Source organism: Bos taurus, chromosome 3 (genome assembly GCF_002263795.3).
Source record: "Bos taurus isolate L1 Dominette 01449 registration number 42190680 breed Hereford chromosome 3, ARS-UCD2.0, whole genome shotgun sequence".
In the NCBI taxonomy this organism is placed as follows: Eukaryota; Metazoa; Chordata; class Mammalia; order Artiodactyla; family Bovidae; genus Bos; species Bos taurus.
In genome coordinates this window covers 2,309,883-2,331,967 of record NC_037330.1, presented here as the reverse complement: position 1 = coordinate 2,331,967, position 22,085 = coordinate 2,309,883, and the positions used below count along the sequence as shown (strand labels likewise).

At 39.1% G+C, this 22,085-nt stretch overlaps 1 protein-coding gene across 1 annotated transcript; it reads left to right on the top strand.

The window, feature by feature from the left end:
- The first annotated feature begins 7,063 nt into the window (after window positions 1–7,063).
- Window positions 7,064–20,307, top strand: LOC100140223 (flavin-containing monooxygenase 5-like). Its single transcript, XM_010802735.3, is given in 7 exon segments — window positions 7,064–7,198; window positions 9,456–9,644; window positions 10,029–10,104; window positions 10,107–10,190; window positions 17,267–17,409; window positions 18,352–18,551; window positions 19,852–20,307. Coding segments are annotated over 7 exon segments (1,188 nt in total). The 3' UTR covers window positions 20,213–20,307.
- The last annotated feature ends 1,778 nt before the right edge of the window (window positions 20,308–22,085 follow it).

The following is a 22,085-nucleotide window of genomic DNA, read 5'->3' as shown; positions in this document are numbered from 1 at the left end:
TGTGGATCACAATCAACTGTGGAAAATTCTGAAAGAGATGGGAATACCAGACCACCTGACCTGCCTCTTGAGAAACCTGTATACAGGTCAGGAGGCAACAGTTAGAATGGGATATGGAACAGCAGACTGGTCCCAAATAGGAAAAGGAGTACATCAAGGCTGTATATTGTCACCCTGCTCATTTAACTTCTATGCAGAGTACATCCTGAGAAACGCTGGGCTGGAAGAAGCACAGCTGGAATCAAGATTGCTGGGAGAAATATCAATAACCTCAGATATGCAGATGATACCACCCTTATGGCAGAAAGTGAAGAGGAACTCAAAAGCCTCTTGATGAAAGTGAAAGAGGAGACTGAAAAAGTTGACTTAAAGCTCAACATTCAGAAAACGAAGATCATGGCATCTGGTCCCATCACTTGATGGGAAATAGATGGGGAAGCAGTGGAAACAGTGTCAGACTTTGTTTTTTTGACTGTGTGGATCACAATAAACTTGATTACAAATAAACAAATTTGATAACTAAATGAAATGGAAAAATTCCAAGAAAAAATTAAATTACCAAAATTGACTCAAAAGATATCAAAAAACTAAGTAGAACAGTAGCAAACAAAAAGATTAAATAGGAAACTAAAAGTCTTCCCACAAAGATAATCCCAGGCCCAGATGGCTGCACTGGCATATATCAAATATTTAAAGAAGAATCAATAGTAATTATTAGTAAACTCTTGCAGAAAATATTCAATTCAGTTCAGTCATTCAGTTGTGTCTGACTCTTTGCGAACCCATGGACTGCAGCACGCCAGGCTCCCCTGTCCATTACCAACTGCTGGAGCTTGCTCAAACTCATGTCCATCGAGTCAGTTTGCCACCCAACCATCTCATCCTGTCATCCCCTTCTCCTGCCTTCACTCTTTCCCAGCATCAGGGTCTTTTCCAATGAGTCAGTTCTTCTCATCAAGTGTATTGGAGTTTGGAGCTTCAGCATGAGTCCTTCCTATGAATATTCAGGACTGATTACCTTTGGATTGACTGGTTTGATCTCCTTGCAGTAAAGGGACTCTCAAGAGTCTTCTCCAAACAACACAGTTCAAAAGCATCAATTCTTCATTGTTCAGCTTTCCTTATGGTCCAACTCTCATCCATACATGACTACTGAAAAAACCATACCTTCGATTAGACAGACCTTTGTTGGCAACGTAATGTACCTGTTTTTTAATATGCTTTCTAGGTTGGTCATAGCTTTTCTTTCAAGGAGCAAGTGCCTTTTAATTTCATGGCTGCAGTCACCATCTGAAATGATTTTCAGTTAAGTTCAGTCATTCAGTCGTGTCTGACTCTTTGCGACCCCATGAATTGCAGCACTCCAGGCCTCTCTGTCCATCACCAACTCCCGGAGTTCACTCAAACTCACGTCCATTGAGTCGGTGATGCCATCCAGCCATCTCATCCTCTATCGTCCTCTTCTCCTCCTGCCCCCAATCCCTCCCAGCATCAGAGTCTTTTCCAATGAGTCAACTCATTGCATGAGGTGGCCAAAGTACTGGAGTTTCAGCTTTAGCATCATTCCTTCCAAAGAACACCCAGGACTGATCTCCTTCAGAATGAACTTGTTGGATCTCCTTGCAGTCTAAGAGACTCTCAAGAGTTTTCTCCAACACCACAGTTCAAAAGCATCAATTCTTTGCCGCTCAGCTTTCGTCACAGTCCAACTCTCACATCCATACATGACTACTGGAAAAACCATAGCCTTGACTAGACGGACTTTGTTGACAAAGTAATGTCTCTGCTTTTTAATATGCTATCTAGGTTGGTCATAACTTTCCTTCCAAGGAGTAAGTGTCTTTTAATTTCATGGGTGTAATCACAATCTGCAATGATTTTAGAGCCCAAGAAAACAAAGTCAGCCACTGTTTCCACTGTTTCCCCATCTATTTGCCATGAAGTGATGGGACTGGATGCCATGATCTTAGTTTTCTGAATGTTGAGCTTTAAGCCAACTTTTTCACTCTCCTCTTTCACTTTCATCAAGAGGCTTTTTAGTTCTCCACTTTCTGCCATAAGGGTGGTGTCATCTGCATATCTGAGGTTATTGATATTTCTCCCAGCAATCTTGATTCCAGCTTGTGCTTCCTCCAGCCCAGCATTTCTCATGATGTACTCTGCATAAAAGTTAAATAAGCAGGGTGACAATACACAGTCTTGACGTACTCCTTTTTCTATTTGGAACCAGTCTGTTGTTCCATGTCCAGTTCTAACTGTTGCTTCCTGACCTGCAAACATGTTTGCTTAAATTAAAAGAACTTACCAAGGAACTCTAAATAAAAAAATAATCATATTTTAATAGCTATTCTAATTCAATATAATTGAAACTTATAAATTACAGAACACCACTCAGTTTCTCCTTCAATTCAGAGTAGAGAGCAGAGATACAGGGAAAAAATCACCACTTCATAAGGTAAGGAGATATCCCTTGAGAAAATACTATTACTTTGTGGTGCTGTTAAGTAGTAGAGGATAAAACATTATGTTGTTGAATAGAGAGTGGAAAGAGAAGCAGTGTCATCAGAGGTACTTACAGGTAAGTGACGTTTCTGAATATCAAATATATTCTTTGCCCCATCCTTTGAAAAAGTAGCCTGTCCAATCTGACCTCTGATACTGGTACTGCCTCTGATACTGGTAACTAATACTCCCTGTCCAACTTCATTATACCCCTTATATCTTTTTGGTATTAGTCATAAGGCTTTCCTTCCTTCTTCAAAAAGTCCAAGTGCCTGTCTCAGACTCTCTGCTTGGAATTCTCTCTCAGATATCACATGCCTTGGTTCTTTTTAAAAATAATTTAATTTAATTGGAGGATAATTACATTATAATATTGTGATGGTTTGGGGCATATATCAGCATGAATTGGCCATAGGTATACATGTGTAACCCCCATCCTGAAATCCCCCTCCCCACATCCTACCCCCTCCTCCCCTCCTGTCTCATCCTTTCCTTCTAGGTTGTCGCAGAGCACCAGCTTTGGGTGCCCTGCTTCATGCATCAAATTTGCACTGTTCGTCTACTTTACATATGGTAATATATAGTTTCAGTGCTATTCTCTCAAATTATCCTGCCCTCACCTTCTCCCACTGAGTCCAAAAGTCTGTTCTTTACCTCTGTGTCTCCTTTGCTGCCCTGTATGTACCATCATCAGTATCATCCTTCTAGATTCCATATATATGTATTAATATACAGTATTTGTCTTTCTCTTTCTGACTTACTTCATTCTTTATAATAGGCTGTAGGTTCATCCACTGCTGGGAACCGGCATATTGCATATTGAGTGCATATTGCATATTGAGTGCAGCACTTTTCAGGATCTGGAATAGCTCAACTGGAATTCTATCACTGCCGGTAGCCAGCGTGAGGAACTCCGCCCATGACAAAGGTCATGAGGAAGGAGGCTCGGCACACGCAAAGGCGGGATCGAGCCTCAGGAGTCCCCCTGGAAATTCTTGAGCATTTACACCCAAAACCAGAGTCTGCCTACTTTCTGCTTTGTGCTTTCACCTACACCTCTGACTTTACAGGGGGCTGTCCCCCACTACCTCTCTGAAAAAAGAGTTAGCTTACAGCTCCAGTTAATAATTCCTGGGTGTGACAGTGTTTAACCTACAAACTCCTTTGGAAATCCTCTAGCCTGCCTGAATAGGTTTTTCCAGCCACATGTGATTGTTCAGAGCCTCCCAACTGTGAGAGGCAGGAGATGTTCTAAACTGTCTAAACACAGTTTTGAGTAGTTAAAAGATTGATTAGAAATTGTATTGGTGAAGGGATTTTCACTTGTTGGGCCAATGTTTGCTGCTAAGTTTCCATATCCCTTACCTGCTGTGTCCCTGGCAGTGTATTGATTAATATAATTGGTGTAAGTAGTAGCTTTAATGTTTGTAACCTGGGACCCTTGAGTTAATTCTTTTTCTTGTTATAGCCCACCACATCTTTGCGCTGTAGGAATGCAACTTTATCTAATGCTTTTGGAGGGTGGCTCCTGACCAATCACCTTTAGAGAAAAATAAGTTTTCTGAAGAAAAGGTCTTAAAATGTTAACAGGCCTCCGGGCCAGAAGATGATGCAAATCACCTAAGCTTTTGCATATGATACGTTTGCAGGAAGAAAGCCTGGCTTGCTGCCTGACTCTACCCCTTCCCCCATTATCCTCTATGCATAACTTAAGGTATAAAAACTACTTTGGAAAATAAAGTGCGGGCCTTGTTCACCGAAACTTGGTCTCACCATGTCGTTCTTTCTCTTACCTTCTGGCTGAATTATTCAGCCTCTTTTCTCCACTGAATTTCCTCACTGAGCTATCCTTATTTCAGCCTCTTTTCTTCACTGAATTTTACTGAGCTATCCTCATTCTATTACTCTTTATATCCTTAATTAACATTTAATTAAGCAATTGTTTCCTGATCTTCGCCTACGCCGTCTCTCCTTCGAATACCCTGGATCAGCCGGGGCTGGTCCCCAGCAATCCACCTCATTAGAACTGCCTCAAATTGTTCCTTTTTATAGCTGAGTAATATTCCATTGTGTATATGTACAACAACTTCCTTATCCATTCATCTGCCAATGGACATCTAGGTTGCTTCCATGTCCTAGCTATTGTAAACTGTGCTGCAGTGAACATTGGAGTACATGTGTCTCTTTCAATTCTGGTTTCCTTTGGAGTGTATGCCCAGGAGTGGGGTTACTGGGTCATATGACAGTTCTCATCCCAGGTTTTTAAGGAATCTCTGCACTGTTCTCCATAGTGGCTGTACCAGTTTGCATTCCCACCAACAGTGCAAGAAGGTTCCCTTTCCTCCACACTCACTCCAGCATTTATTGTTTGTAAACTTTTTGATGATGGCCCTCTGACTGATGTGAGATGATGCCTCATTGTGGTTTTTATTTGCTTTTCTCTAATAATGAATGGTGTTGAGCATCTTTTAATGTTTTTCATCTAAATGTCTTCTTTGGAGAAATGTTTGTTTAGGTATTTTGCCCATTTTTTGATTGGGCGGTTTGTTTTTTCTGGTATTGAGCTGCATGGGCTGCTTACATATTTCGGAGATTAATTCTTGTCTGTTGTTTTATTTGCTGTTGTTTTCTCCCATTCTCAGGGCTGTCTTTTCACCTTGCTTATAGTTTCCTTGTTGTAAAAAAGCTTTTACATTTAATTAGATCCCATTTGTTTATTTCTATTTTTATTTCCATTACTTTGGGAGGTGAGTCATAGAGGATCTTGCTGTGATTTATATCAGAGAATGTTTTGCCTATGTTTTCCTCTAAGAGTTTTATAGTATCTGGTCTTACATTTAGATCTTTAATTCATTTTAAGTTTATTTTTATATATGATGTTTAAAAGTGTTCTAGTTTCACTCTTTTACAGGTAGTTGACCAGTTTCCTCAGAACCACTTGTTGAAGAGACTGTCTTTTCTCCACTATATATTTTTGCCTCCTTTGTCAAAGATAAGGTGTCCATAGGTGCATGGATTTATTTATGGACTTTCTATTTTGTTCCATTGATCTATATTTCTATCTTTGCACCAGTACCATGCTACCTTGATGACTGTAGTTTTGAAGTATAGTCTGAAGTCAAGAAGGTTGATTCCCAACTTCTTTGCTTTTGTCTTGGTTCTTTATTCCCTGCTTAAATGTCATTCTTGAGTCCTTTTCTGACCATCCTGTATGAAATAATACTCTGGCTCCTCTATTTCCTATAAACTGTATGCTCCTTAATTTTTCTACATAGAATGTATCATCTTACTACTTATTTGCTTAATTATTTGATCTCTACCTCATTAGAATGCTTTTAAAGAATTGTGTCTGATCTGTTCAATGCTATATCTGCCCTAGTAAAGTAGTGTCTGGTATATACTAGGCAGCCAGTTGATATCTATTGAATGAATGAATGGCAGAATATTAATCTCTGGCATAAAGGCAATCAGACTACTTTTCTAAAGATGCTGAACTTTTACATAGTTCACACTCTACCCCAAGAAGAGTATTATGAATGATATTTATATGATGAAATCTGTTAGGGTTTTATTTTTTTCCCCACTTCAAACTCTATCATGAGGCAAAAATAGGGATTCTCTAGCTTAAATAAAGGTAAAATCTGCCAAAATATCCTACCTAAGTGTTTCTATAAGCAGATAGTAGTAGTGGAAGGAATTAAAAGTCTGTTTGTAATATAATTCAAAAAGATACATACACCCTTATGTTTATAGAAGCAATATTTACAGTAGCCAGGACATGGAAGCAACCTAAATGTCCATCAACATATGAATGGATAAAGATGTAGTATATTTATATAGGGGAATATTACTTGGCCATAAAATAGAAGGACACATGCCATTTGAAGCTAAATGAATGGACATTGAGATTATCATACTAACTGAAGTAATTCAGAAAAAGAAAGAAATATACCAGAGTATAACTTATATGTGACACAAATATTACACAAGTGATCTTATCTGTGAAACAGAAACAGACCCACAGACATGGATAAAAGATTTGTGGTCACCAAAGTGAGGGCCATGGTGGGAAAAAATTGGGTTATGAGTTTGGATCTAACAGGTGCAAACTATTATATATAGAGTACATAAACAACAATATTATATAGCAGTGGGAAGTATTTTAATTATGTAATAAATCATAATGGGAAGGAAGAAAAGTATGGGCAAAATCTATGAATGAACAGGTTTTTGAGAGTGTGTGAGTGCAAATGTGTTAGGTATAAGGAAACTATCAAAAAAGAAATGTAAAAATGTGAGCTCATATGATCAGAAAAATTTTAGGAGTCAAACCGCTTAAAAAAACAAACAAACAATTTCTTTTGTACTTGAAAACATGAAAGCCTGAGAGAACTAAGATTTTCTGTCACTGGATCTTCCTTTGAAAGGCATATCTGCTTTGAACAAGATATACCTTCAATGCATTTACCAGCAATTTTAGAGAAAAACTAACTTTGCATGATAAAAAAATACATGGCAATAAAAGTCTGATTTTATGCTGTGTTTCTTGATACAAGACATAATGCCAGGAAAAAGAATTATGGTGGTTGGTGCTGGAGTCAGTGGATTAGGTGCCATTAAGATCTGTCTGGAGGAGGGACTGGAACCCATCTGTTTTGAAGAAAGCAATGACATTGGAGGACTGTGGAGATATGAGGTAAGTTTGAATATGCCTATACTTCTATATGTGTAATGACATTTTTTCATATCTGGGAAATAAGAATGCAAGGACTACAGCACTAAATCATCCTTCAACTATAGCTCCTTGGAAGAAAAGCTATGACCAAGGTAGACAGCATATTAAAAAGCAGAGGCATTACTTTGCCAACAAAGATCCTTATAGTCAAAGCTATGATTTTTCCAGTAGTCATGTGCAGATGTGAGTTGGACCATAAGGAAGGCTGAGCACCAAAGAATTGATGTTTTGAACTGTGGTGTTGGAGAAGGCTCTTGAGAGTCCTTTGGACAGCAAGAAGATCAATCCAGTCAATCCTAAAGGAAATCAGTCCTGAATATTCATTGGAAGGACTGATGCTGAAGCTGAAACTCCACTAGGTTGGCCACCTGATGCAAAGAGCTGACTCTTTAGAAAAGACCCTGATGCTGGGAAAGATTGAAGGCAGGAGGAGAAAGGGATGACAGATGATGAGATGGTTGGATGGCATCACCGACTCAATGGACATGAGTTTGAGCAAGCTCTAGGAGACAGCGAGGGATAGGGAAGCCTAGTGTGCTGCAGTCTACGGCACCACAAAGAGTCAGACATGACTGAGTGATTGAACAACAAAATACCTGTGATTTGACTCCCATTCCTTTCTTCTGCACAAGGATGAGGTTCAATCAATCTCGTTTGCTTTCAGACTCTAGATCCTTGAAGAAGACTTGTGTGCTTGCTCTTCCTTCATCTCCACCATCACTACATGATAGACATCCTGGCACTTCCCCAAAACTGCTCTCACCACTCTTACCAATAAAATTGACAAACTGAATGGATTTTCTGTCCAGAATTGTATCGCTTTCTCAAGGGGATCCAATGATGTTAAAAATCAGCTCCTTTTTAAAACACTTGTCTCTAGCTTCTGTGATTTCACTCTGCTGTCTTTCTGATTTTCCTTCTCAGTTTTTTTCATGTTGCTGATTATAGCTCCCTTCTTACTCTTCTGTATTTTTTTAACTTTTTATGTGTTCTTTAGGATACCTTCCTAGCCCTCTGTGGCTTCAGTTATCACATATATGTTAATACATGAACTTTAGATTTTTATCTTGAGCCCAAGAGTATGTGCGTACAGTCAGGGCAACTAACACCAACTCTAATATTTTAGGACAAAGCTGAAATCTCAAGAGCTGAGCATAGTGATAGTATTTGGCCTGCATCATAGGTATATTCCCTGGTGGTTCAGATGGTAAAGAATCTGTCTGCAATGAGGGAAGCATGGGTTCAATATCTGGGTTGGGGAGATCCCCTGGAGAAGGAAATCGCAACCCACTCCAGTATTCTTGCCTGGAAAAATCTCATTAACGGAGGAGTCTGGTGGGCTGCAGTCCACGGGATTGCAAAGAGTTGAACACGACTGAGTGACTAATACTAGCCACTAGATAGGCATATTAAAGGGCTCTTCTTCAACTTATAGTTATACCCCTGGACCACATGGTCTTCAATGTTACCATGAAGGGAAAAGAAGGTAGTTCAAAAGATGCCAACTGTTAGTTGGCTAGGTATAGCCTAGATGTGGTACTGGCTGCTTGTCTTTGCTAACCTCTGGACGTTTCACCAATACCTCATTGGCTTTTTGGGTTTCTCATTACCTATGTTACCAATTCTCTGCATTACATTCCCTGTTTCAAGTATCGAGAGAGGAGCTCCCATATTCCTGGATGGACCATGTCTGATACAGATACATCTCAAAAAAATCTCCAATCTCCCAGTCTGGTGTCCTTTTCACCCTGCACATGCAATTTCTATAAGTCCTATAACAAAGCATGCATTGATAATTGCTTTCCCTTGCAAGGTTTTCCTAACATTTTATGTGTATTCTTTGGTCTCCACAATAACTCTGTGACATAGACAAGTACCTATTTACAAGTGAAGAAATAGATTCAGAGAAATGACTTAATGTCAATTTCCTTGCTGGAGCTATGCAATGATACATCTCAAGGACTATGACAGAATGCCCCCAAATACCACAATATGTCATCTGATTTCACTAAGTGATGCCCATATAAAGCTTTCACTTCACCAGCCTGGTCATATTTACAGAGATTGTCCTTATCAAAAGGGATAATTTTGTGTATGAATGTTTTAATATTGTGTAATTCCTTAATATAACAATGCTCTTCATTTTGAAGAAGACTCATAGTTTGATCTGTTGTTAAAGTTGATATACTTTAGCAGGTGTCCTTTTTTTTCTTGGTAGGAGAAGACTGAAAGAGGCAGGCCAAGTGTCTATAAGTCTGTCATCAGCAACACTTCAAAGGAGATGATGGCCTACAGTGATTACCCTTTCCCTGACCACTTTCCCAACTACTTGCATAATTCCAAAATCATGGAGTATCTCCATATGTATGTCAAACACTTTCACCTTTTGAAGCACATCCGGTTTCTGGTAAGTGGGACAGAGAGCACTCAACATACAAGGAAGTCTCTTGTTAAAATCCAAAGCTAGGCCAGAGCCGTGGGCTTTACATACATCTCCATGGAAGTTATACATCTCCATGGAAGTCTCCTTCAGGAGAAAATATGGGAGATTGACTGAAATGCCAAACTGTACACCTGGTGTGGGATCACCCCTAGCTACCTTGAGGACTGTAGTCTGAACAAATTGAGCTAATCTCACCTTTAAAATGCCTTGTTCTGGAGACCAGTTATACTTGAGCACTTTAATGAAAGCCCAGATGAGAGTACCTGCAGTCAACTTTATTCATTGAGGTCAAGAGTTCTTGAGGGCATCAGGGAAGAGTGGTCATGAGTCTTTCTGTCTTATTCCCAGTCGAAGGTGTGCAGCGTGAGGAAGCACTCTGATTTCTCTTTCACGGGACAGTGGGATGTTGTGGTGCAGGCTGAAGGAAAAAGGAATCCTATGTCTTTGATGGGATTATGGTATGTAGTGGCCTTTTTACCAATCCCTTCATGCCACTTCAGAAATTTCCAGGTATGTGCTATTGAATTCTAAGGCACTGGTGTTGTGAGATACTATCACTGTAGCTATTGTTATTTTTGGAGAGAGTTTATAATTCTGAAAGTCACCTTAGTTTCATAATAAATATTACATTTTCTGATTATAAAGTAATGCAAGTTCTTTCAAGTTAATCCAAATAATACAGTTATAAAATTGAAAATAAAAAGTACTAAAATATACTATCACTACCAGTTCTGGGCTATTTAAGAGGAAGGTGCTACATTTTAATAGTGTGAAGTAATTAGTAAGAGCAAAGATACAGAAATACATTAAGATTTTGCTTTATTTCTGAATGTGTGTATATATATATATATATATATATATATATATATATATATATATATATATACATACCATGTGTATATATATACATACATGGTATTCTCCAGGCAAGAAACTGGAGTGGGTTGTCATGCACTCCTCCAAGGATCTTTCCAACCCAGGGATCGAACCTGCTTCTCCTGTAGCTCCTGCATTGCAGGCAGATTCTCTACCATTGACCCACCAGGGAAGCCACATATATATACATATATGTATAGATAAACATAACATAACAAGATGACTACAAATAGCTAAGTGCTAGTGTGTCACTACATATATCTTACAAGATACTGCAGTGCTACTTACTATTTGGAAGCTTAAGCACTCTGAATATAAGGAATCATGCAGCAATGATTTATCTGCACAAGAGCTCCTTCTTACCTCTAGAAGCAGAATGTGTATACTGTTTGCTCGAAGAGGGCTGAATCTGAGACTCCTTTGGGCTTCTCAGGAGATGCTGAACTCCCCCACTTTCCATTCTTATGTCTGTTTCCAAGTGCACAAGAAGAAAGAGAAAGATAATATTGGTCAAAAGTGGTCTGTTAGTTATTAGCTTATTAGAGATTTAAACATTCCTGTACTGATTCAATCAGTATTCATTCAAGAAATATCTACTGAGCATCACTTTTGTGGCAGAGGCTCAGCAGAGAATTAAACAGATCAAAATTTTTGTCCCCTTGGAGCATACATGGTAGTAGATGGAGGGAGATACAAAAAAAAGGATAAATATGTGGAAGGTAATAACTATGAAGAGAAACAATTAACAGGAAGGGCAAAGGGTTGGTGGTTGGGGAGATGGGCTTGTCATGCAAGACTAGTTGAAGTGGTCAGGTAAGGCTTCAGAGAGAAAAGAGCACTGGAATAAAGACCCCAAGGCATTGAGGAAGTGATGCAAATAACTGAGGAATGCAGATTGTATAAAAGGAAGAAAACAGTGCAAAGAACTTGAGGTAGGTGTGTAACAGACAGGTCCATGTGGTGAGAGTAGAAGAAAGAGTACAGGGAGATGACGTCAGAGAGTGAATGCTGCACCAGACCAATAAGAATTAAAAAGGCCATTGTCTGGACCATGGCTCTGACTTTAACTGAAGTGGGATCCACTGGGTGGTTTTCAGCAGAGCAGTGTCCCCTTGGAGCATGCTCCAATCACATTGGCTGTTGTGTTGAGAACAGCTGGGGAAGGAGCTGGGAAAGCAGAAACAGGCAGGCCAGGGAGAAGGTTCTTGATAATTCAGTTGAAAAATGATGGTGATTTTGACCAGGATAGTGGCCGTGGAGACGATGCTGTGAAAGTGCTGCACTCAATATGCCAGCAAATTTGGAAAACTCAGCAGTGGCCACAGGACTGGAAAACGTCAGTTTTCATTCCAATCCCAAAGAAAGGCAATGCCAAAGAATGCTCAGACTACCGCACAGTTGTACTCGTCTCACATACCAGTAAAGTAATGCTCAAAATTCTCCAAGCCAGGCTAAAGCAATACGTGAACCGTGAACTTCCTGATGTTCAAGCTGCTTTTAGAAAAAGCAGAGGAACCAGAGATCAAATTGCCAACATCCGCTGGATCATGGAAAAAGCAAGAGAGTTCCAGAAAAACATCTATTTCTGCTTTATTAACTATGCCAAAGCCTTTGACTGTGTGGATCACAATCAACTGTGGAAAATTCTGAAAGAGATGGGAATACCAGACCACCTGATCTGTCTCTTGAGAAATTTGTATGCAGGTCAGGAAGCAACAGTTAGAACTGGACATGGAACAACAGACTGGTTCCAAATAGGAAAAGGAGTTCGTCAAGGCTGTATATTGTCACCCTGCTTATTTAACTTCTATGCAGAGTACATCATGAGAAACGCTGGACTGGAAGAAACACAAGCTGGAATCAAGATTGCCAGAAGAAATATCAATAACCTCAGATATGCAGATGACACCACCCTTATGGCAGAAAGTGAAGAGGAACTCAAAAGCCTCTTGATGAAAGTGAAAGTGGAGAGTGAAAAAGTTGGCTTAAAGCTCAACATTTAGAAAACAAAGATCATGGCATCTGGTCCCATCATTTTATGAGAAATAGATGGGGAAACAGTGGAAACAGTCACTGCAGTCACTTCAGCCATGAAATTAAAAGATGCTTACTCCTTGGAAGGAAAGTTATGATCAACCTAGATAGCATATTCAAAAGCAGAGACATTACTCTGCCAACAAAGGTTCGTCTAGTCAAGGCTATGGTTTTTCCTGTGGTCATGTATGGATGTGAGAGTTGGAATGTGAAGAAGGCTGAGCGCCAAAGAATTAATGCTTTTAAACTGTGGTGTTGGAAAAGACTCTTGAGAGTCCCTTGGACTGCAAGGAGATCTGGACAGTCCATTCAGAAGGAGATCAGCCCTGGGATTTCTTTGGAAGGAATGATGCTAAAGCTGAAACTCCAGTACTTTGGCCACCTCATGTGAAGAGCTGAGTCATTGGGAAAGACTCTGATGCTGGGAGGGATTAGGGGGCAAGAGGAGAAGGGGACGACAGAGGATGAGATGGCTGGATGGCATCACCGACTCAATGGACGTGAGTTTGAGTGAACTCTGGGAGTTGGTGATGGACAGGGAGGCCTGGCGTGCTGCAATTCATGGGGTCGCAAAAGAGTCGGACACGACTGAGCGACTGATCTGATCTGATCTGAGTGGCAGTGGAGACATAACGTGGTGCTTGGATCTTAAATATAGTTTGAAGTTCAGTTCAGTTCAATTGCTCAGTCATGTCCAACTCCTTGCGATCCCATGGACTGCAGCATGCCAGGCTTCCCTGTTTATCAGCAACTCCTGGAGCTTGATCAAACTCATGTCCACCAAGTTGGTGATGCCATCCAACCATCTCATCCTCTATTGTCCCCTTCTCCTCCTGCCCTCAATCTTTCTCACCATCAGGGTCTTCTCCAGTGGGTCAGTTCTTCTCATCACGTTGCCAGCGTATTGGAGCTTCAGCTTCAGCATCAGTCCCTCCAATGAATATTCAGGACTGATTTCCTTTAGGACTGACTGGTTTGATTTCCTTTCAGTCCAAGGGACTCTCAAGAGTCTTCTCCAACACCACCATTCAAAAGCATTAATTCTTCGGTGCTCAGCTTTCTTTTTTTTTTTTGTCTGAAGAATATATTTTATTTATTTTTATTTTTTATTTTTAAACTTTATGATCCAACTCTAAGATCTATACATGACTACTGGAAAAACCGTAGCTCTGACTAGATGGACTTTTGTTGGCAAAATAATGTCTCTGTTTTTTAATATGCTATGTTGGTCATAGCTCGTCTTCCAAGGGGCAAAGGTCTTTTAATTTCATGGATGCAGTCACCAACTGCAGTGATGTTGCAGCCCAAGAAAATAAAGTCTGTCACTGTTTCCACTGTTTCCCCATCATTTTGCCATGAAGCAATGGGACCAGATGCCATGATGTTAGTTTTTTGAATGTTGAGTTTTAAGCCAACTTTTTCACTCTCCTCATTCACTTTCATCAAGAGTCTCTTTAGTTCTTTGCTTTCTGCCTTAAGGGTGATGTCATCTGTGTATCTGAGGTTATTGATATTTCTCCCAGAAATCTTGATTCCAGCTTGTGCTTCATCCAGCTTAGCATTTCGCATGATGTACACTGCATAGAAGTTAAATGAGCAGGGTGACAACATGCAGCCTTGATGTACTCCTTTCTGAATTTGGAACCAGTCCACTGTTCCATGTCCTGTTCTAACCGTTGCTTCCTGACTTGCATACATATTTCTCAGGATTTGGGTAAGGTGATCTGGTACTCCCATCTTTTTAAGAATTTTCTGCAGTTTGCTGTGGTCCATGCAGTCAAAGGCTTTGGTGTAGTCAAGAAAGCAGTAGATGTTTTCCTGGAACTCTCACCCTTTTTTGATGATCCAATGGATGTTGGCAATTTGATCTTTGGTTCTTCTGCCTTTTCTAAATCCAGCTTGAACATTTGCAAGTTCTTGGTTCATGTACTGTTGAAGTCTCTCTTGGATAATTTTGAGCATTACTTTGCTAGCATGTGAAATGATTGCAATTGTGCAGTATTTGAACATTCTTTGGCATTGCCTTTCTTTGGGATTGGAATGAAAACTGACCTTTTCCAGTCCTGTGGCCACTGCTGAGTTTTCCAAATTTGCTGGCATATTGAGTGCAGCACTTTAATAGCATCATCTTTCAGGATTTCAAGTAGCTCAGCTGGGATCCATCACCTTCACTAGCTTTGTTCATAGTGATGCTTTCTAAGGCCCACTTGACTTCACATTCCAGGATGTCTGGCTCTAGGTGAGTGATCTCCCCCTCATGGTTATCTGGGTCATGAAGATCATTTTTGTATTGCTCTTTTTGTATTCTTTCCACCTCTTCTTAATATCTTCTGCTTCTGTTTGGTCCATACAATTTCTGTCCTTTATTTTGCCCATATTTTCATGAAAAGTTCCCTTGGTATCGCTAATTTTCTTGAAGAGATCTCTAGTCTTTCTCATTCTATTGTTTTCCTCTATTTCTTTGCATTGATCACTGAAGAAGGCTTTCTTACCTCTCCTTGCTACCCTTTGGAACTCTGCATTCATATGGATATATCTTTCCTTTTCTCCTTTGCCTTTAACTTCTCTTCTTTCCTAAGCTATTTGTAAGGCCTTCACAGACAACCATTTTGCCTTTTTGCTTTTCTTTTTCTTAGGGATGGTCTTGATCACTGCTTCCTGTACAATTCACAAACCTCTGTCCATAGTTCTTCAGGCACTCTGTCTATCAGATTTAATCCCTTGAATCTAGTTGTCACTTCCACTGTATATATTGTAAAGGATTTGATTTAGGTCATACCTGAATGGTCTAGTGATTTACTGACTTTCTTCAATGTAAATCTGAATTTGGCAATAAGGACTTCATGATCTGAGCCACAGTCAGCTCTCATCTTGTTTTTGCTGACTGTAGAGAGCTTCTCCATCTTCGGATGCAAAGAATATAATCTATCTGATTTTGGTATTGACCATCTGGTGATGTCCATGTGTAGAGTCATCTCTAGTGTTGTTGGAAGAAGGTGTTTGCTATGACCAGTGCATCCTCTTGGCAAAATTCTGTTAACCTTTGCCCTGCTTCATTTTGTACTCCAAGGCCAAATTTGCCTATTACTCCATGTATCTCTTCTACTTTCTAGTAGAAGTTGGAAAAAAAGAATTTGCTGATGGATCGGTTATGAGGTGTGATTTTTAAAAAGGTGATATGTTATAAAAGGATAAAAAAGGATAATTTTATTGTCCAAAGCAATGGAGTTGCCATTTCCTGAGAGAGAAGAGGTCTTGGGAAAGCTAATTCTGCCTGTTTGAGGGGCAAAGGTTGAGCAGGTGACAGAGTCTTAGAGATGATTATTGAAAATGGAAGAGGATGGGATAAGATTTAATACATTCATTATTATTACTTTTTTTTTACTTTACAATATTGTATTGGTTTTGATTTAATACATTCAAAGATAAACATTAGACTTATTTTTCAAGTGCTATGTTTTAGGAGTGTTTAAAAGGATACTCATACCATTCCTGTGAGCTAGGTGAAACAATTTCTATTTTACACATTACAAATACATCTAGTAGTGAAAAAGTTATGAAGTATGCCCAGGTTTGTTTGATCTCAAGGTCTACTCCCATATTGAGCCAGAGGGCAAAGTGTTCATTTTGGAATAGAATAGAAATATTTTATCTTGGGGAAAGGAGACAGAGGAAGGATAGATGAAAACACAGGAACTTTTAGATGTTGAGGAACTCATCTCAGGTTTTTATTGTTTCATAAAAAATGAGAAGAAAATGTTATCTTCAGGTAGTGAGGGGCATTTTAGTAGGACCAGGAGGAGGGGGAATAATTGGAACAGTTGTAGTCAGAAATTGAAAGGAAAAGTGAACTTAGCAATGATTGAGCTCAGGAATTCACTAGGTGATGATCAAAGAATTGCTTTCAAGGGAAAGCTGAGGTTTTGGAGCACATTCACCAGATAAAGGAAAAAGAACAAGGAATGATCCACAATTAGGATGGAACAGGGCTGTCCAGTGTCACAGGAGAAGCAGTGAAGCCTATAAGTGCAGCCCTCAATGTTGTCTGAAAGATGAAATGGTACAAAATCAACCAGATATTATGGTTTGGCCACATGAGGTTTTTGCTTAAGTCAGAGCATATTTTTTAAACAAGAATAATGTTTTTATATCCTTTCAGCCCCAGAATCACTGAGCATTTGTCCCCAGTAGAGAGCCAAGTGAATAGTGCTAGTGTTGGTAGAAAGGGTGTACTGGGCCTAGGAAGAGATGGAAAACAAGGTAGACAGGGATGAAGCTTGGGTTAAGGAAGCAAGACAGGAACCTGGATCAGAGCAGTATTTATAATAATGAAGATGATGGATAAAGAAGATGTATTACTTATATAGGAGTCAAGCTCTTTTTGAAGACTTGGCAGGATATAGATAAGTTAAAAAGAGGCAGAAGTAAAATATCTGACTTTTTAAGAAACCTGAGAATTTGTTGGAATATAAAATTTTTGTTCCAGAACAGAACTGTAGGAGAATTAATTCTGTCTGATAATGTAGGACAAGCACAGTTCACAGATCAGGAATAGTAGACCAGAAAATGAGAGATTTAAATTAGAAAGCCTTTGAGTTTAGCAATAAGCTTTAGAATATGCCAGCAGTTTAAAAGACAAAATAACAGTCAATGCTTGATTGTGTTCTTGCCCACAGGAATCATGCGTTTCAAAGGTCAATATATTCACAGTTGGGAATACAAGAGTCCAGAGAAATTTCAGGGCAAGAAAATCATTGTGATTGGCATTGGAAATTCTGCAATTGATTTGGCGATTGAGCTCAGTCATGTAGCTGCACAGGTTTGGTGCCTAAATTCTCTTTCTTGAGATGCAACCTGGCCCCTAACTTCTGAGATATGAGAATTGCACAAAATATGTGTAGTGTGTACTCATACGCTGTTTCAATACTGATTGTTAATTACCTTCTCACACCTATTTCCTCAATAGTGAATGAGTGATAGTTGCTCAGTCATGCCTGATTCTGCAACCCCATGGACTATAGCCTGTCATGCTCCTCTGTTCATGGAATTCTTCAGGCAAGATTACTGGAGTGGGTTGCCACTTCCATCTCCAATTTCCTCAATAGGCATCTTGATAATCTATTCAAAAAAAGAAAAATGGAGAATGAAATACAAATAAATAGTTTAAACCTCAAAGACTTTCAAATTGTTTATTTTTACCAGAGTCTGAAGATTTTACCAGTTCAGCCAAGAATTACAAAAAAAAAAAAAAAAACTTATTAGATAACCATTTTTTAAATCCCTTTATTTTTCATCGACATGACACTTGACACCATCTTCCAACTCCAATTCCTTCAATAGGGATACAAATTAACTAAGTGTTGTAGTTACTACAACACAGTAATTAGCAGCTGGATGGGATCTTTTGTGTCAACTGTTGATATCTATCTAGCCTTTTTGCATCATTATGTGTTTTTGCAATTTAAGACATTGCAGGCATCAAATACTCCTTTTGGGAAAGGTTCAAAAAGAATAGTGGGTTGACCCAGAAGAAGGCTTGGGGCTATAAGCAACAAGTCAGATGTGTCTGTATGTGGGAGTGTATGTAACTATGTGTTGGTCTTCCTGCTTTTGAGAACAGAAGAACTCTTCAAGATAAAAGACAGTAGAGTTTTTATCCATTTCTTCTCATGAGCCAAATGAGTAATATCTGAAGAACTGAGAAATTAGCCTATGAAAGTGAACTCTCATATCTATTGTGTTTACTTGCATTCTCTCCTAGGTGTTTCTCAGCACAAGAAGTGGTGCATGGATTTGGAACTGGGTCTGGGATTCTGGGATGCCCATGGACACTGTTCTCTTTACTCGTTTTAATTCTCTTGTCAAAAAAATTTTCCCTGAATTCTTAATCCACAGATGGGCAGAGAATAAATTAAATGTTCGCTTTAACCATGACATTTATGGTTTGCTACCTCAACACAGGTATGTTCTAGGATTGCTACCTCAACACAGGTATGTTCTAGGAGTTTAAAAAAGTAATTTTGCCGCTGCCTTTTGGAATCAGTGGGTCAAACTTGGAACATAAGGATGATTTAGAGTTCATGTTTTACCACCTTGAAAGTAGACTTCAGCTATCTTGCTGCTGCTGCTGCTGCTAACTCGCTTCAGTCGTGTCCGACTCTGTGCGACCCCATAGACGGCAGCCCACCAGGCTCCGCCGTCCCTGGGATTCTCTAGGCAAGAACACTGAAGTGGGTTGCCATTTCCTTCTCCAATGCATGAAAGTGGAAAGTGAAAGTGAAGTCACTCAGTCGTGTCCAACTCTTTGCGACCCCAAGGACTGCAGCCTACCAGGCTCCTCCGTCCATGGGATATTCCAGGCAAGAGTACTGGAGTGGGGTGCCATCACCTTCTCCATCAGCTATCTTAGGAGAATGTTAATCATTGTTTCTTTTCTCATGTTTCTTTGGGCCATTCTATTCATTAAACTTAGAAGAAGGAAACTGAATTTCAGGCATGGTGGCAGCTTCACCTGTCCCCACTCTTGATGTTTTCAAACTACTGTGCACTTTTTCTTTAGGCTCTGAAACCTTAGACTGTAGAGAAGCAAATAATATACTATACCATAAAAATAAACTCCATCTTTCTGAGCCAAATTTTAAAAAAGTCAGGAATCTGGTAAGATTCCATCAACAAGATGGAAGACTTGTAAATTTACATTTTAAAAGGATCACTCAGGCTGCTGATTGGAGGAAAAATTGTGGGGAGTCAAAGGTAGAAGCAGTGTTAAACTGCTTTAAACAGTATTACACTATTAGTTACTAACAGTGTTAAATTTAAATGTTAGTAAATCTTACAAAAATGCCACATAGGTTCTCAAAATAATGGAGATCAGACTATGATCTGATTTTTCTGTTCCATTTTAAGCACTTCACCCACTGCTTTAAAAAAAAAAAAAAATCTCTCTCATCTCCCAAAAAAAAATTGTTTTAAGGAAATTAGGTATCAATATATCACTGCTATAAACTTATATCACCTTTCAAAAGTTTCTCTTTGCATGTAGTAAGCACTGTATAAACATTATTGGCAGTCTGATGAATACAGAAGGTTTATTCAGTAAATATTTCAGAAGAAATATTGACCAAAAATCTTTTGTAAAATAAAAATGTATGTCTTTCATTTTTTAGCATGACTAAAAAATCATTTTAAGTATTTTCTTAGCTTACCTCCTTTCCAAAAAGACTTATATTAGTTTTCCTGCATACAAATTTTCATTCCTCAGATTTCTGAGTCATCAAGCTAGTTTCGGTGATGATCTACCCAACTACATAATTACTGGAAGAGTTCGGATGAAACCAAATGTTACAAAGTTCACAGAAACATCAGCCATCTTTGAGGACAGCACAGAAGAGGATGTTGATGTTATAATCTTTGCCACAGGATACACTTGTTCTTTCCCATTTTTGGAAAATAATTCAACAGTTCTGGATATCCAGCGTTCCATGTATAAATTTGTTTTCCCTCCTGAGCTAGAAAAACCAACGCTAGCTTTTATTGGTATCCTCCAGCCAGTAGGAGCCACTATTCCCACATCAGAACTCCAGAGCCAATGGGCTGCACGTGTATTCAAGGGTATGTCGTGACCTTTTTCATATTTACAAAAGATAACCATCCAGATAATGTGATTTCAGAGGCACTGAAAAAGTCTTCTGCTGCAAACATATCTGAAGCTCACCTTTACAGTATTTGAAATTCTGCCTCAAGATTTTTTACTTCAGTGTTTGATGGCTATGTAATCTTTAGGATTCCCATATGAAAATGAAGATTAAAAAACTACTACCTAAAGATATCAAATGACAACTTATTGGCAAATGATTCTTTAAAGCACATCAGTGAGATACACAGGATAGGAAATGAGGGGAGGAAAAGAAAGATCTCAACCTAAAGTACACATGGGAAATAACAATTATCCTACTTTTCAGTCTTTCTAGAATATTTCTGGAGTGATCCACAACTACAGGGAGCATTTTTTGGCCTATCTCTCAAGTTCAAAATATAAAAAGGACAAGAAGAGTCACAGAATTATGAACTGTGAGTTATGAAAATTATGTCAGAGTCAGAAAGTAACTGGAATAGGACCACAGCACAATTAAAAAAGCAAGAACTTTGTAATCCAGTGAGCTCTGATTAAAACCCAGTTCCTCCACATGCTGACTGCGTGGTCTTGACATATTACTTGACCTCCACAATTCCCTCACTTATAAAAATGAAATAATTAGGTGTATTGTGCAGAGCAGTGAGAATTAACAATTAAGCATTTGTCTTTTGTAAGCCTTCAATGAATGTTGATTGTATGAATCAAGATTAGCCATGGTGCTAATTTTTTTATTATTATTCTTTTTTATATCATAACTTTTAGGTTTAGAATAGATTGAAGACAGAGTCAAACCTACCTTAATGAAATGATGTCCATCACATTGCAATAATTCTGCTCATTTTTTTGTTCCTTCTTCAAAATGTTTCCCATATGTTCCTACTAGATTCTGCTTCTTGAAATGTAGGATATTATTCATTAAAGAAATGAATAATTATAGGAAAGTGTTTTACATGATTTAAGATGAAAAATCAAGAAGAAATCTCTGTCCATTGAAGACAATCAGGAGTCATTGACTCACCATTAGTAGCTATTGAAAAGCTAAGTGATAGCATAAATGAACAAGTATAGCTCACTATTTAAAAGAGAGTCAAAAAAAGTACTCTGGTTATGGAACTACACACACACTACTTTGTGCCTTGTTACTGGATGCAACTCCCTTCAGTTCATTCTTCCTTGTGAGATTTGAGGTCTACCAGTCAAGATGTGTGGAGAAGGCAATGGCACCTCATTCCAGTACTCTTGCCTGGAAAATCCCATGGATGTAGGAGCCTGGTAGGCTGCAATCCATGAGGTCGCTAAGAGTGGGACAAGACTGAGCGACTTCACTTTCACTTTTCATTTTTCACTTTCATGCGTTGGAGAAGGAAATGGCAACCCACTCCAGTGTTCTTGCCTGGAGAATCCCAGGGATGGGGGAGCCTGGTGGGCTGCCGTCTATGGGGTCGCACAGAGTCGGACATGACTGAAGCGACTTAGAAGCAGCAGCAGCAGTCAAGATGTGGAGTCAGTAAAGACATGTTTTTGCATGTGTAAGGCATGTGCACCTGATAGAACAGTGAATGTAGGGCAATCCAGAGCAACTCCTGAATCCATCTCTCCCACTCCTATGCTATCTCACGATGTTCTCCACTAAACATTACACATTTCTTCCTCAAACCACAGCTTTTCAATAAGAAAACCATTTTCACATTTGAAATTTCTTTCCTAGGATTGAACAAATTACCTTCAGTGAGTGGCATGTTGGCTGACATAAGAAAGAAGAGAACAAAACTTGAAAAACAGTAAGAAACTTGCTTCTTGATGAAAGTCAGTAGAAAGTGTTTAGGTGGAGGTGTTTGTATTTCAAGCATTCTTTATAT